A 14,991-nucleotide genomic window follows, 5' to 3' on the forward strand; every position below is an offset into this window, starting at 1 on the left:
CATGAATTGTTCATGAACCATTCCAGCACAGGAGTTTCATGGGTAGTTCATGAACTGCCCTAGTGCCATTTAATGTTCATGTCACTTTCATGAACAGTTCATCAACTTTGTTATGAGCTGTTTATGAGCTGTTCATGAATATGGTTCACTAATATTTCATGAACTTTTCATGACAAGTTCATGAACAGTTCACTATCATCTCACTGGAGCAGAGGGCTTAAAGGGCCGCATGCGGCCCGTGGGCCGCGGGTTGCCGACCCCTGACTTAGACAGAGAGAGGGAGGGGCAGGATCGGGTTTTGTCCCGTATGGCTCTAAACAGCTCAATAGGCACACACTGTAGACACTAATTAGAAGAACACTGACTAAAACAGCAATGTACAGACGAATCAGATGATTAAACATGATCTTAAAATATATTTAATATATATATTAGAGCCGGGACTCGATTAAAAAAATTAATCTAATTAATTAGAGGCTTTGTAATTAATTAATCGAAATTAATCGCATTTTTAATCAAATATACATATTTGACCTGAGAACAGTGAGAAGCAATTTTCACATGGATTTGACTCCAGGTGGTCGACAGTCGAGTGCAATCCAGTGAGCCAGGGAGTTGGTTATTTTCTCAGACGTATCCTGGCCCTGAAAACAGTCATCTGGTTGAGTGTGGGTTGGGTCAGGGTGTGGTTCCTTGCACTCGGAGTCGGGCTAACGTCCACGCTAGCTGCTACATGCTTTGCATTTAGGTGATACTTTAGGCTTGATGTGCTGCGGTGATATGCAAATTCTTTTTTGCATAATTTGCACACAACCGTGCTCTTGTCGACGCTTCCATCCGTCCGTTTTTTAAAACAAAATGTCCCATCCAAGGGGCCGACCAAAGCGGTCTCATCAGCTTGTTCGTCCATGTTTGACTATTGTTCACCGTGGTTTGTTGTTGTTTGAAGCCCCATGCTGAAGTCATGAATGTTAGTTGGTGCTCCAGTATAATCGGTACGCCTGAAACTCATCCAGTGAGAAACGTTCCGCTGTGCAAAAATAAGTGCGATTAAAATGCGTACATTTTTTTAACGCGTTAATTTGTGTGTAATTAATTAATCTTAATTAACGCGTTAAAGTCCTGGCCCTAATTTATATATATATATTTTTTGCATTTGTGCCCCACCTGCCCCTAATGACCAGTCGCCACTGACTGTACTTAATGTTACTTTGATCCGGTTACTTATATTGTGGCAGATATTTAAAGGTGGGGTAGGTAAGTTTGAGAAACCGGCTCGAGATCGCTAGAATTTGAAAATACACAACCGGAGAAAAGCTGCCACTTCCTCACAGAGCCCCTCCTCCAACACACACGAACGCACACATGACCAATGAGGGCACGAGATAAGTTTGTGCCCCGATGGAAGGCTGACAGGCAGGTAGGCCATCCAATCCGTTTAGCCGGGCCGGCTAAACCGATTGGTTGTACTTTTTACAGTATTACGGCTTCTACAGATGAACATTTTTTATGGATTTTTTGTCAAAGCACTTCAGATATTCATTGCTATCGGGATGTTAAGAGCATTCCATGGAATATAACAAAAAGTGTATCTCGAGCCGGTTTCTGAAACTTACCTACCCCACCTTTAAGTAAGCTTTCTTAACGCTAATGTTATAATAGTCAGATTGCTCTGAAGATGGAGGTGATATTCTATTCATGTTCACAAAGTCGGTGATTTGAACTGCAACGGCAGTTTAAACTGTATTTCCTTTCTCCTGTAAAATGACTTGCTCGCTTTAAACTCTGCACACTGTTGTTATCAGCTGTTCCACCATGGTTTCTATCTCAACCTGTAATAGATTTATCCTTATTGAAACGGTTACATTCAATGAAAAATAAAATCAATGTGCAGGATTACGTGAACACTGTTCTACATGAACAATATGGGCAGTTTATACATTAAATAAATCAACAGTATAGTGGCGATATGCTCCAAGTGTAAGCAATTCGCCATTAAAGCAAAGAAGAAGAAGTTGATCTCTTATCCTGGAACCTATCCTGCTCCGGCGCAGGCTAGCCGTTCAGAATAAGTTATCTAGCCCGCTAAAAAGTGAACCAGCTTCGTAGGACCGGACATCTAGAGTTTTCCCTGAAGTTAGCCGGCTAAGCGAAAATCCGGCTTCGTCGTACAGGCCTCAGGTCTTAGCGACAGATTCTTACTGCTTATCAGAAGAAAATAGATAGAAAACCTTATTATTGTAGTAAAATACGTATCGAAAAATGTTTATCTTTTCTAATGCATTCTATGATAGGGGAACATACATGTAAATCCCCTTGTACTGTAGCCAAAAAGCACAATTCAGTGGCAGCCAGCTCAAATTATATCACAAAATATGAACAACCAGAATGAGTGTTTTCAATGTTTTATTTAAGTACTTCATAGTAAGTAAGACATTATGGATTTACCGTAAAAAATGATATTTTGTATTTTGTATCGAATCTGCAACGTATATCAATTCAATAATAATTTCCTGTGTTCATATAATTTGTAAATCGGTAAATGGGTGTCAAATGAACCAATAAAAAACAGAATTCATCAGTGGCCTCACAGGGAAGCAGCTCCTGGTTGTATTTCACAAACTGTCAATAATTTACTTATTTTTAGAGAAGCAGAGACTTCTGGACACTCAATTCCACTCCTTTACAAGAAAGGAAATACAAAAAAAGTGTTATCAATACAAGGATTGGCCCAGAACATTTCTCCAAGAAGTTACTTACATCAAGTAATTGACTATTTATAACATAGGTTCAAGTTAGATTTTATGTAGAGGGTTTTACTCTAAAACAGCGAAAGCTAACAAATGTCTAAATGAGACAACTAAACGTCATTGTGTCAAACATTAGCTGCCTTTAGCTTAGCGGTTGTGCAACCGTAAACAAATATTTAATTTATAGCCTAATGTTAGCCTTCACTTCTAACATTTATGCTTCAACTATTATAACATGTGTGTTAATGTGTTGAGATTATTTTACTGAAAAAAACGTGTAAGTATCATAAATTGCCACAGAGCAATAATCCAAAATCCATTGGAAAGTCCCCATTGCTTTTAGTCGAGGGAGCCCTTGCTGCTCGTTTCTGGGTCGGCCTGAAATACGTCCTCACTGCACCACTCTATTTACAACCTGTCATTGCAATCCATAGAGCCACACAAATATATACACCATCATCATCCTTACTTAAGTGTATGTTGAAATATAATTACAAATGTATTAATCAACATTATGACGTAATTTTCCAAAAACAAAATGATGATCAAAGAGACAGCACCAAAACAAAGGAAGAATCGTCATGTTAATTCTTCCCTCTCGTCTCTACTTTAAAGCCGTGGTAGGTGAAGGGTTCCAGGACGGGGCTGCAGGTCTCTTGAGCAAGGCAGGCCATCCTGTTGCTGTCACAGCTGTCCTCGCTGCCCGGGGCCAGGTACACCGAATCAGCAGAGTGGATGGACGGGTCCTCGTCAAAGTAGTTGTGGGGCCGCAGCAGGACCCCGCCCCCGTTGCCTACGGTTACCGTGTTGGGGATGTCCTCGGCGTGAGGGATGTGAAGGAAGCCGGTGGTCACCCAGGCAACTAGGTCCTAGGGAAAATGAAAAAAAGTGGTTGGATTAGGCAAGGACATTCTTTTTAAATGTAAGGAAGGTTTTCAAATGAGAAGCCCACCCCAAACACTCGCCTGGTTTTCGATGCTTTCGTTGTCTTCAATGTACTTGCTGAAGTCCACAGCTGGATTCCAGATGTCATGCTGGTTGTACAGACTGCCGCAGCTCTGCTCCGAGTCCTTCTGCTTTGTGATGGCCACCTTATACCTGGGGAGGTAAAGATGAATGAGATTCCGGTGAACAAACACTCCTTTTCCACCCAGATGGTTCCAGAGGTGGTGCCTGATTGCCAACCAGTTGTTTGTGTTTCCACTGCAGTGCTGCTGGATCTTGTCCCTGAAAACATGTTCAACTTCAGAACTACCAATCTGCTAGAGATAGACCATCAGGAAGCGGCTTACGTCAAAGGCTGAGGCGGAGCTACAGCAGATCTTTGAGAGTAGAAACATTTCAGAAGAAGTAGTATAGCCCGGATCGCAAAATGTCTAGAACACACATACATCTAAACATTGCACAACATTAACAAGACATAAATGTTATTTTTACCAGACTTTTAATTAAAACATCCTTTGCTATAATTTTGTACTTACTCATTCAAAGCATTTTTGGTAAATAATTAATATGCCATATGTCTGCCCAAGTGCAATTTGGATTTTCTGCCCTAAATCCTGTTATTGTTTATTCAGATCTGGTTGATTGGCTAGGCTAAAATCATCTATGCCATATGAAGGTAAATTCACATTATACAATCCTTATTTACGGCATTATATTGCCAAACACTAGCATTGGTGGAGCTAGAGCGCTGTACGACTCCTGCGGTTGTCAAGTGCCGCTGAATTGTACTGAATACTAACGTCACCCTGGAGAGTATCAAGCTCAAAAAGCTGAGCTTTTAATAACATCTGGCTTGGTAAGTTTAAAGCAACATGAGCACAGCTCCAATGTAGTCCGCCATTGTTGTTATTGTGAGGAATATTCACACTGGCTTTGCAGCATTGTAAGCTGTGACATCATGACGTGGCTCATCTGGGGCTCTGGTCTGTGGAAAGCAAACTGGTTCTTTAATGGTTTAAATTAAGTTTAACCAACAGAACCAAACTAGCCCCAGCACTGGAACTAGAACGGAACTCATTTCTGTAAAAAGAAAAGGGTAACAATGAAGAGGAATCACTTCTGGTCTGAGCTATGTTGTGTAGCTGCTGTGGCCTCAGGTCTATCATTCCCTCAGGGAGACTGGTTCCTCACCTGGCCCAGGACATGGCCCTCTCCTCGGCCTGGCTCTCGGGGAGATGGTCCCCTGTGTAACTGAACACCTGCAGCCTGTAGGAGCGCTGCTGGCCCCAGCGGTTGGTCTTGTTGCTGGCGATGTGGAGGTAGCGCGGAGTCTTGGTGTCCTGACGCAGAGCTGCCTCCTGTGGGAAACCAAATATATAAAACATGTAAGATACTTTGGCTGGAAGTGACCATTTAGACTTTACCCTTCTTCTTCTTCTTCTTCTTCTTCTTCTTCTTCTTCTTCTTCTTCTTCTTCAGTGCAGACAAACATGTACCTGTGACACCTGGTGTTTCAATCATTCTCTATAAATCTGAGATTGTGGTCATAAATGGAGATAAGGATCATAAATATTCTGAGCTTGTGAGATGATGTTCATTGTGTGTGCATGTGGACACCAGAGTCACTGAGAAAACAGACTAACAATGGTCTTTCAATTTTTTTGAAACGTCATAGTTATATCATCATTAAGCAAGAGCATCAACAGCTAACATATTAATCTGGGCAGAATCTGTTACTCTAGGGCAGGGGTCGGCAACATATTTACATTTTATTTTCGGATCCTGAACGAGACCGCCGCCAGGGGTAGTACCCCTCAATGCAGTGCGCAATACCTCAACATGGCCTCAACGCCCCTCCTTCTCAACCTTTGAGGCACGTGACGGGAGCTCAACATGGGCGGAGCCTCAACGCCCCTCCTTCTCAACCTTTGAGGCACGTGACGGGACCTCAACATGGGCGGAGCCTCAACGCCCCTCCTTCTCAACCTTTGAGGCACGTGACGGGAGCTCAACATGGGCGGAGTCTCAACGCCCCTCCTTCTCAACCTTTGAGGCAAGTGACGGGAGCTCAACGTGGGCGGAGCTTCACAGATGACGCAATGCATATGGTTGCATCCTGTTTCCGGGGTAGCAGTTATGTTCTGTTAATCATGTCGTCAGAGTACGATGGAGGTAAGTTAGCCCTGAATAAATTAACTATTTGTTTTTGCTGCGGTTTAAAATGTGTTGATTTTAAGTCTCACTTATTTGCTGTCCAATGTGCGCTGTCGCTACTAGGACATGCATGTCCTAGTGATGCAGTAAGTAAAACTACATTTGTGTTGCTTCAAAATAGTAGGATTGCTGTATAAGCAAAGTCCTGAAAACTTGAGAAATACTAATAACTATACTATGCATAACCTATATTTCAATTCGATTTTTACAAAATAAATGTATATGCAGCTTATTTTATTCCTGCATATTGCCTAACCTGACTTTACTGACTGTGTGTTTGTATTCTGCCAGATCCTGAACAGCTGTCTGACAGTTATTGAGAAGGTATTGAAGCTGTTCTAAAATATGTAAATATATGTATAAAATATACTATATTATACCAAACAATTATAAGATATTACATTATGAAACTACATCTGTTACATAGAGTAGATGGCGTTGTGCTGCCAACAGCGCCCCTCTTTCTCAACCTTTGAGGCACGTGACGGGAGCTCAACATGGGCGGAGCCTCAACGCCCCTCCTTCTCAACCTTTGAGGCACGTGACGGGAGCTCAACATGGGCGGAGCCTCAACGCCCCTCCTTCTCAACCTTTGAGGCACGTGACGGGAGCTCAACATGGGCGGAGCCTCAACGCCCCTCCTTCTCAACCTTTGAGGCACGTGACGGGAGCTCAACATGGGCGGAGCCTCAGCTCCCCTACTTCTCAACCTTTGAGGCACGTGACGGGAGCTCAACATGGGCGGAGCCTCAACGCCCCTCCTTCTCAACCTTTGAGGCACGTGACGGGAGCTCAACATGGGCGGAGCCTCAACGCCCCTCCTTCTCAACCTTTGAGGCACGTGACGGGAGCTCAACATGGGCGGAGTCTCAACGCCCCTCCTTCTCAACCTTTGAGGCAAGTGATGGGAGCTCAACGTGGGCGGAGCTTCACAGATGACGCAATGCATATGGTTGCATCCTGTTTCCGGGGTAGCAGTTATGTTCTGTTAATCATGTCGTCAGAGTACGATGGAGGTAAGTTAGCCCTGAATAAATTAACTATTTGTTTTTGCTGCCGTTTAAAATGTGTTGATTTTAAGTCTCACTTATTTGCTGTCCAATGTGCGCTGTCGCTACTAGGACATGCATGTCCTAGTGATGCAGTAAGTAAAACTACATTTGTGTTGCTTCAAAATAGTAGGATTGCTGTATAAGCAAAGTCCTGAAAACTTGAGAAATACTAATAACTATACTATGCATAACCTATATTTCAATTCGATTTTTACTGTGTGTTTGTATTCTGCCAGATCCTGAACAGCTGTCTGACAGTTATTGAGAAGGTATTGAAGCTGTTCTAAAATATGTAAATATATGTATAAAACATACTATAGTATACCAAACAATTATAAGATATTACATTATGAAACTACATCTGTTACAGAGAGTAGATGGCGTTGTGCTGCCAACAGCCATGTTATAGCTGCCTGGTTTCCACCATCTTCCACCATCAATCCGATGCAACACCTGCCGGTATCTTGATCATGATTATCCATGTTGCTGCTCCATGTTGTCGTACCAACTCATTACTGAAGTCACATCAACACAACGGCTTTTTGCTTTTCCAGGAAAAAGCAGCAAACCTCCAACGGCTTCTCCTTCCAGTGTGGGAACCTGGACACTGGACACTGGACACTCTGTGTGAGTACGTGTAGTCTTTGCTATTGTTTGTTTACTGTACAATGAAGTTTGCCATGCCGCAAATAGTGTTTCTATCTTTAAATTCAACGCTTCATTTAGTTGTATAATACAGATCCTACAACTTTATAATATAACGTTTGTATGTCAAAGTATACCTGTTGATATTGGAACGAGTGATATTAACAGATACTGAGGCCACAAGCTAGGGAGATTTTCTTTCTAGATCCCCTCCGTGGCGCTGGCTGGAGAGATGATCGTCGCACCAAACCATTCAGGTCTTTTGGCGCACAGTTCCATCACATCCGGACAGTGCAGTTCTGTTTCAGACCACTTGTCTATCTTTTTTTAATCTATGGCTCTGTTTTATTTAAGCTAACATGGGATGCATTGTATTAAATAAAAGGCATTGAACAGAACCATAGATGCCACTTGACAGCGGGGCTGTTCTGTTTTACCCCTTAATGACCTTTTTTTGGAGGTTCAAGTTTGTTTCTGTTCCAACAGTGTTCAAAGATTTTCTGCATGATTTTCGAGTACTTATAAAGTTGAATTAAATTGTACTTATTCTTAACTTTCACATGCATTGTGTTCACAGAAACCTTGCTCAGATCTTGTGCCCTGGGCCTTGGGCAAGTCTTGGTGTGGATGATGTCCAGGTTAGATTTGTTAAAATTATTCTACTGAAGAGTATGATGTAATTGTCATCTTTGACTTTTCACACTACAGGGCCTACCAAGAAAAGGGTTCTCGAACAACTGTGGTGTGTTTGTTTTGATGGTAAGATACTGGATATACAGTATACATATAGTAGTCCTATTTTCTGTTTATAATAATGTATACAAATGTATAATGCTTTCAGCATGCTATGCACTCCATCATTGCTCATAGTTTGAGACATGCTGTGATTTATTATATCCAAAACAACATTCACGGAGGAATATTATTTGTCAATGAACACCATAGCATCACAACAACCTAACATAATATACTATTTCTTTATTTACAGTACGCATTTTACATTGTGGCAAGAGCCCAATTTGATTTCAATGAGGTATGTAGAAATAAGGGTTTCATATTTCAGTTTTTCATTGATATCACTTGTGGATACAAGACTTTTCAGGACATGTGTTGTTGACCCATCTGGTTGTGTGCTTTTTATATTCCAGACAAACATGCAGCAAATTAGGCACTGGTGGTGCCTAGTTCTCCTCAAAAACGTTCCCATGCCGTATGTTTCTTTAATTTTACAATTTACATTTGCATTCTTGAGACTATTTGTTACCCTGTAACCTGACTATATCATTTTTAATGAATGTTTTTAATGTTTGTCTTTCATTCACCAAGGTCTGAACAAGAGAGGTCGCAAGACTGCAAGAGGCTACGGGAGGAAAAGGCAATGCAGGTAGAAGTTGTTGAATCACAGAAGTTGTTGGGTTTTAAATCAACACTTAAAACTCACTTTTTCTCTCTGGCTTTTGTTTAATTATCTATTTATTTATTTAGTTATTTATTTATTCATTTAGTTCTTTATTTTAATATTTATAACATAACATAGGATTTCATAAAGTATTTTTAAAATAGTTTATACATTATTCGAATATAGGACTAGTAAATAGGATTACTTAAAATATGGTACCTTATATTACATATTTTTTCCCTTTAGACCCTTGCGGTTTATTCTTAAAAACCCTTACCCTTACCCACCCCCCATTTTCCCTCTGCTGGTCTATGGCCTTGTAGAGGGTAACGGGGTGCAGAGTCGCTTAGATAAGCGGGGGAGTGCATCTGACGAAGCGATAGGATGTTGTGCTCCCTATCTCTGTTTATTATCCTATATCTAATAGAACTGCTCGGGTCTTGATAGATTGAGTGGGGAAGTTCATGAGATCTTTCTAGAGGGTTATCAAGAATAACTTTTATCCAATGACCTTTTCCCTCTCTGTCTGTGTCTGTGTATTCCCTTGTTCCGATTAACCCAGCCAAATCTTTTTTCTTGTTTTGTATCTATATCTACGCCGGGATCCGGAGTCGAGGCTGATCCTCTTGCTGTAGTCCTGTGTCCTGGATCCTCTATCCTCAGTTCTGGATTAAGTCATGGACTTCGGGTCGTGGCTCGAACCGGTCTCTGCGGTCCTGCCTTGGGTCTCGTCATGCTGCTTCCCTGATGGCTTCCTCAGGATTGTAGCTGACATCCTCGTGGATTCATCTTCTTATTACAGACACATGCATTTCCTAACATTCGGTCTATATGCTGTAAAATGTATTATCTCTTCCATTTACACACGGCATCTATTGCACGTCTGTCCTGGGAGAGGGGTCCCTCCTCTGTTGCTCTCCCTGAGGTTTCTCCCATGTTCCCTTAAACTGTGGGTTTTCTCTGGAAGTATTTCCTTGTACGATGTGAGGGTCTAAGGATAGAGGGTGTCGTTTTTCTCATACTGATATTCTGAACAATCTGAGCTGTTGTATTTGCTGTAAAGTGTCTCTACTGTAGACTATTTTTATTATATGTACAGCACTTTGGCTCGACCAAAAATCATTTATAAATGTGCTATATAAATAAAACTTGATTTGATTTGATTTGAAATGATAAAGTCTTGAACCAGTGTGAGTGTTAAACATTGAACCTCTCTTTGTCAAATATATTTCAGGATGAAGAGGTTGTGAGGTTCCACAAAAGAAGCAGGCCATCATTTGAGATGGGGTCATGAGTGACCGCTGCTGGGGGGGAGCTGTTACAATCAGCTGTATTAGGTTCACTAATGCCTCAAAATGTATTAGTTGTCACGATCTGTCTGTGTTTTATTTTGTCCTGTCTTGTCTGTTGCTTCCTGTCTCTGTGTTCAATACAATTGAAAGTCCTGAATTCAAAGTGGTTCTTAAGTAAAAGAGTATAAGTATTATCAGCTAAATGTACTCGAAAATATCAAAAGTAGAAGTACAGTATGCGGAATGGCTCTGTTCACATGTATTATATTACCATTGATATTATCCTGTCAATTCTATCAATTTGTCAATACGATGGCACTTCTTTAATATATTTTTTTAAATGGAAATACAGTACTATATGATTTCATTTATATCACATGTTTTTTATCAGTAAAAAGTGAGTAAATATACAATATTGCCTCTGAAATGCAGTTATTATATTGAAATTAAAAAGGTATACGTTAAAAAACAAATGAAGGACCTTTCTTGAAGTCATAACTGAAATAATTGATGCAATTAACATACAAATAGACGTTAAAACATGATTTGAAGGCTGTTAATGTATTTAATTTGAGTTGATGCTCCGCCCATGTTGAGGTATTGCGCACTGCATTGAGGGGCTTCTCCGCCAGGGCCATGCACACAACGCAGCCCCGCTCTCTCTCTTTAACTCCAGGCGACTTTCTGCCGCTTTCCTCCGTGGTGCTGATCGTTTCACCACAGAGGAAAGCACTTCACAAATTGCAGTACCCATAAGGAGCTGTACAAATGCCGCAGTTTTTGCATGGCTGTGTCTTTAGTTGAAAGCCCAGTGGCGATCTGCTCATCTCTCATCGAAATAACATGCTACACAGGGGCGGACTGGCCATCTGTGTGTTCTGGAGAATCACAGAACGGACGATCGTTCTTATTATTATGCTGTTTAAACCAATTATTTAAATTTGTTTGTTAAATTCGGCATCATGTAAGTTAGGGATGTTCCGATTGTTATCGGCCGATATTCACTCTCTGCCGATCGATTGGTGCTCTCTAAAAATGCCGATCAGGAGAGCCGATCGCATGATTGTAAAATACATGACACTTTTCTCTGTGCGCGGCAAAACAAGCTCGCCAAAATGGCTTCCCCAGTCTGGCAGTATTTTAAGGTGTCCGAAAATGATAATAAAATAGCGGTATGCAACGTGTGTGAAGCAGAAATCCTGCAGCTCCGCCCACTGTGACGGACCCACACTAAGAGTTAGACCTAACACACTTAGCTATTTTATCTACCTCTGGAACAAGCTAAACTAGTTATACATATATTTATTCTTCACTCTCGGGTCACTCATTACTGGATCAGTGAGCTGCATGAGATACTGACTGGCTGTCAGGAGAGAGAGAGAGAGAGGGGGAGAGAGGAAAAGAGAGCGCTTCTGCTCATTTCTCCCGTGTTACTTGAATAATGTACTTAATTTGAATGTAATAATTATGTTGGTTGTTGTTTGTGGAAGTGCCAGTGAATGAGCATTAACTGAGTTTTAAACATCACTTTAAATGGAAGATCCCCATAGGCCCCGCCCACTCGATCGGATCGGTCCACACACTGCTTCCCCGCAGCGAGACTCCCCCCGCCCTCCTGTTGACAGTTCACGAGCGTCGAGCTCTTCATTAAAAAAAAATTCCTTTTTAATCTCAGAAATTAGGTTTGATTTTGTGTAAATGAGTTCTAATGACCACACATTCCCAAAACAAGAGTACAACTTGTTGTAATAATTAGGAATAAAGTTGTCTTAAAGGGTGTAACATAGATTTTGGTGATTATTTATACTATATGTGAGGGATTAATTTTGTCTTTACTCCTAAGTGTCAAAGAATAATTCTCCTTACTGCTAAGATATTTGACCTTTCCGCCTGTTGATGTTTTACGACCAAGCCAAAGTCTGTTATCTGTTTTAAGGAATGGGAACGGTCAGCTGTGGCTGACCTTGCCAGTTTTATGACCGGTCAACTCTCGGTCATAGGAGCCATAGAGTCAAATAATGTGATTCAGTTCCCCCCAGGTGTTCACAGATGCTTTCCCCAATATGGGGGTTGACTCTGAGTATAGCTAATTAAAGTTCTGCCAAGATGGGAAGAGATTCAGATTTGACATGGCAACCCACCCGTGTGACTTGTGATGTGAATTTCTCCGGCCGATGCTGGTATTAAATCTCAGTGTTTGACATCAGAACTCCTGCTCGTCCTGTGTCTCATTCATGAGTCGGTGACTCCCACTGCATTGCTACACAGAGGTTTCCTCCACACTATATGCTTTATAAATAATCCAACCGGGAGGACAAAAGTTGATAGGAAGACAACACAAGGGTTAAATACCTGCTCTGTTTGAAGCTGCTTCTCCACCACCTTAGGGATCATGGTATAGCGTTCAGGCATCCAGGGCATTGAGACATTCACAAACTCCATGTCCTTGGTCTGGAATACATTCTCCACTCCTGGAGAAGAGACACATTCCATTGACTACACCTTATTTTCATTTGACTTTCTCCGATGATGCTTGTTTACAGTTTTTTTAAATTGCATTCTGACATGCTCAAGTTCCTAAAAAAAATCCTATTACACTCACCTAAAACATCAAGGTCCACTTTGAAGTTGATAAAATGGGTGTGGATATTTCCTGTGACATTTTCGGCCACTTGGTGACCAAACGGAAAGTTGTCCTTCAACGCGAATGAAGAGGCGATGTAGCCGGTGGCGTGGACCTTGGCCTCCACTGACCCGCTCTGGTAGAAGATGAAGTCCCACATGTAGTCATAGTTTCCGATAGCTGTGATGGTCCTGAACACTAACGCGCTATTTGCCAGCCCTCCGTAACTGTTGAAGACAATCTCAGAGAAGTGCCTCCGCAGAGGATAGCCCATGTCATGCTCAAAGACGCAGATTGAATTTCGGAGTCTTCGTGGTACACCAGTGTCCAACAAGTGGAATGTGTCTATGAAGGTGGCTGAATAAGGGCAGTCGACCCCCCTGACCAACTCATAGGCACACCGACCAATACCCAAGCTGCCGTCGAGGTACTTGGTGAGCATGAGATTTGGGGTGACAGACCCATAAACTGACATGGCCTCCTGAACGCTTAGCTCATAGATGATCCTCTCTCCTCTAAAACGAACATCAAAAACTCTCATGCCTTGTAGAGGGCTCATACCAAAGGCAAAGCTCCAGTCAAGGTATACGATGTGGTTATTCTTAATACCGAATCGCTCTCCTTGGGCGTAAAACTGCTGGGGCCCAACGCCCGTGGGCTTGTTCCTGGGTTTGAGCGAGGCGTAATTCGGCACAGTTTTGTAGATGATTTTCGGAACAGTTCCTGCCTCGTATTGCTTCTTCAGATCCAATATGCTGTCGAAGTACTGACCATTATAAAGCACCTTAATCACAAGCCAGGACATGTTATCAGTGCTTTTGTGGTCGCACAATATCTCAAAACCTACAGGGTGGATGTAGAAGCCCTCTTCATTTCGACAAAGGGAAAACCAGGTCTGTCTGTCACCGGACTTGACTCCACTGGGCATGTTTTGGTAGTAAGCAGGGTTTGCAGATGCGTCTATACCAAAACTGTCTAACAGTAGAGTACTGATTGGTTTAAGAACATGTTGCAGAAACTTTATTATCAGAATATATTCCCCAGCACTTACCGGGCGAGCAGTCAAAGGGATCTCCCTTCCATATCTTTCCAAGGTGACATCGTAGTGGTAGGTTGGGTTGGGGAGCGGGCCCACTACATATTCACTTATGTTGTTGTTCATGCCATGAAAAACCACAGCGGTTGCCTCTCTTGCCGGTTTTGGGCCGTTAGTATCCAGATGGTTTAAAACATCCAGCTTTTTAGGCAGGGAGAGATCGATCATGTAGAGGTAGTCAACTGAAGGAGGCGACAATGGGTCAGTTGAGATGCTCATCCCTGGGATCTTGGTCATGTAGTCACTCACCTGATGAAACTCTTCCACTGAGAGGTCAGCGAAGACGGCGCTACGCTCATCGTGCACCACAGGTTGTCCTAGGTTTACCTGTCGGGCAGGGCACTTCGGAGTCCGTCGGGTGTTGAGCCATATCAAGACACAGTTACCTATCAATGAGGCAACAACTACAAGAACCAGAATGCCTTTTAAAACATTGGAAATAGTTTTAGAGACCATTTCTCTGCAGCTGTAGAACAGTTTGAGTCAAGGAGAGGAAATGGTTGCTTTTAAGCAGCCTATGTAAAGGGGTGGCCAGTGGATTTATGGTTTTATGGTTTTATTTTTCACACAATCACCACATTCAAGATCCTCCTCTAAACACACCTGTTCTCATCTGTTTCCCCTGAATAACCTGTCCCTGTCATTTGTGTCCACTTTAATTGTCTTCTCCATGATAGTATGTTTGTGTTTTTATCATGTTATGAATATTTAACAAATGTACGGTGTCCTTGGGTGTCTTGAAAGGTGCAACCTGAGAAGTGTTTCTTTTGATAAGAGCAATGGAACCTTTGATAAGATAACGCATTAACCATGTACAGTGGCAAATTTAAGGTTGTGTCAAGGGCAGGAGCGGACAAAGAAAGGGAGCAGCTGCATGGGCGTAGCATTTTCTATCTAAATATTCTTTGGGCCATTTTGCCTTTGTTTAAGATAGGACAGATTTACTTTAAGTTTTAACAGGTTTAAATCCTAACA

At 41.9% G+C, this 14,991-nt stretch overlaps 1 protein-coding gene across 1 annotated transcript; it reads right to left on the reverse strand.

The window, feature by feature from the left end:
• Window positions 1-3,334: 3,334 nt before the first annotated feature.
• Window positions 3,335-14,472, reverse strand: LOC117451060 (amine oxidase [copper-containing] 3-like). The gene is made up of 5 exons (XM_034089151.1): window positions 12,900-14,472; window positions 12,650-12,768; window positions 4,887-5,053; window positions 3,716-3,848; window positions 3,335-3,619 (listed from the first exon to the last, which is right to left on the reverse strand). Exons 1-5 carry the CDS (start codon window positions 14,470-14,472, stop codon window positions 3,335-3,337), a joined length of 2,277 nt encoding a protein of 758 aa, XP_033945042.1.
• Between the last annotated feature and the right edge of the window lie 519 nt (window positions 14,473-14,991).

The sequence above is a fragment of the Pseudochaenichthys georgianus genome, chromosome 8, assembly GCF_902827115.2.
Source record: "Pseudochaenichthys georgianus chromosome 8, fPseGeo1.2, whole genome shotgun sequence".
Lineage (NCBI taxonomy): Eukaryota > Metazoa > Chordata > Actinopteri > Perciformes > Channichthyidae > Pseudochaenichthys > Pseudochaenichthys georgianus.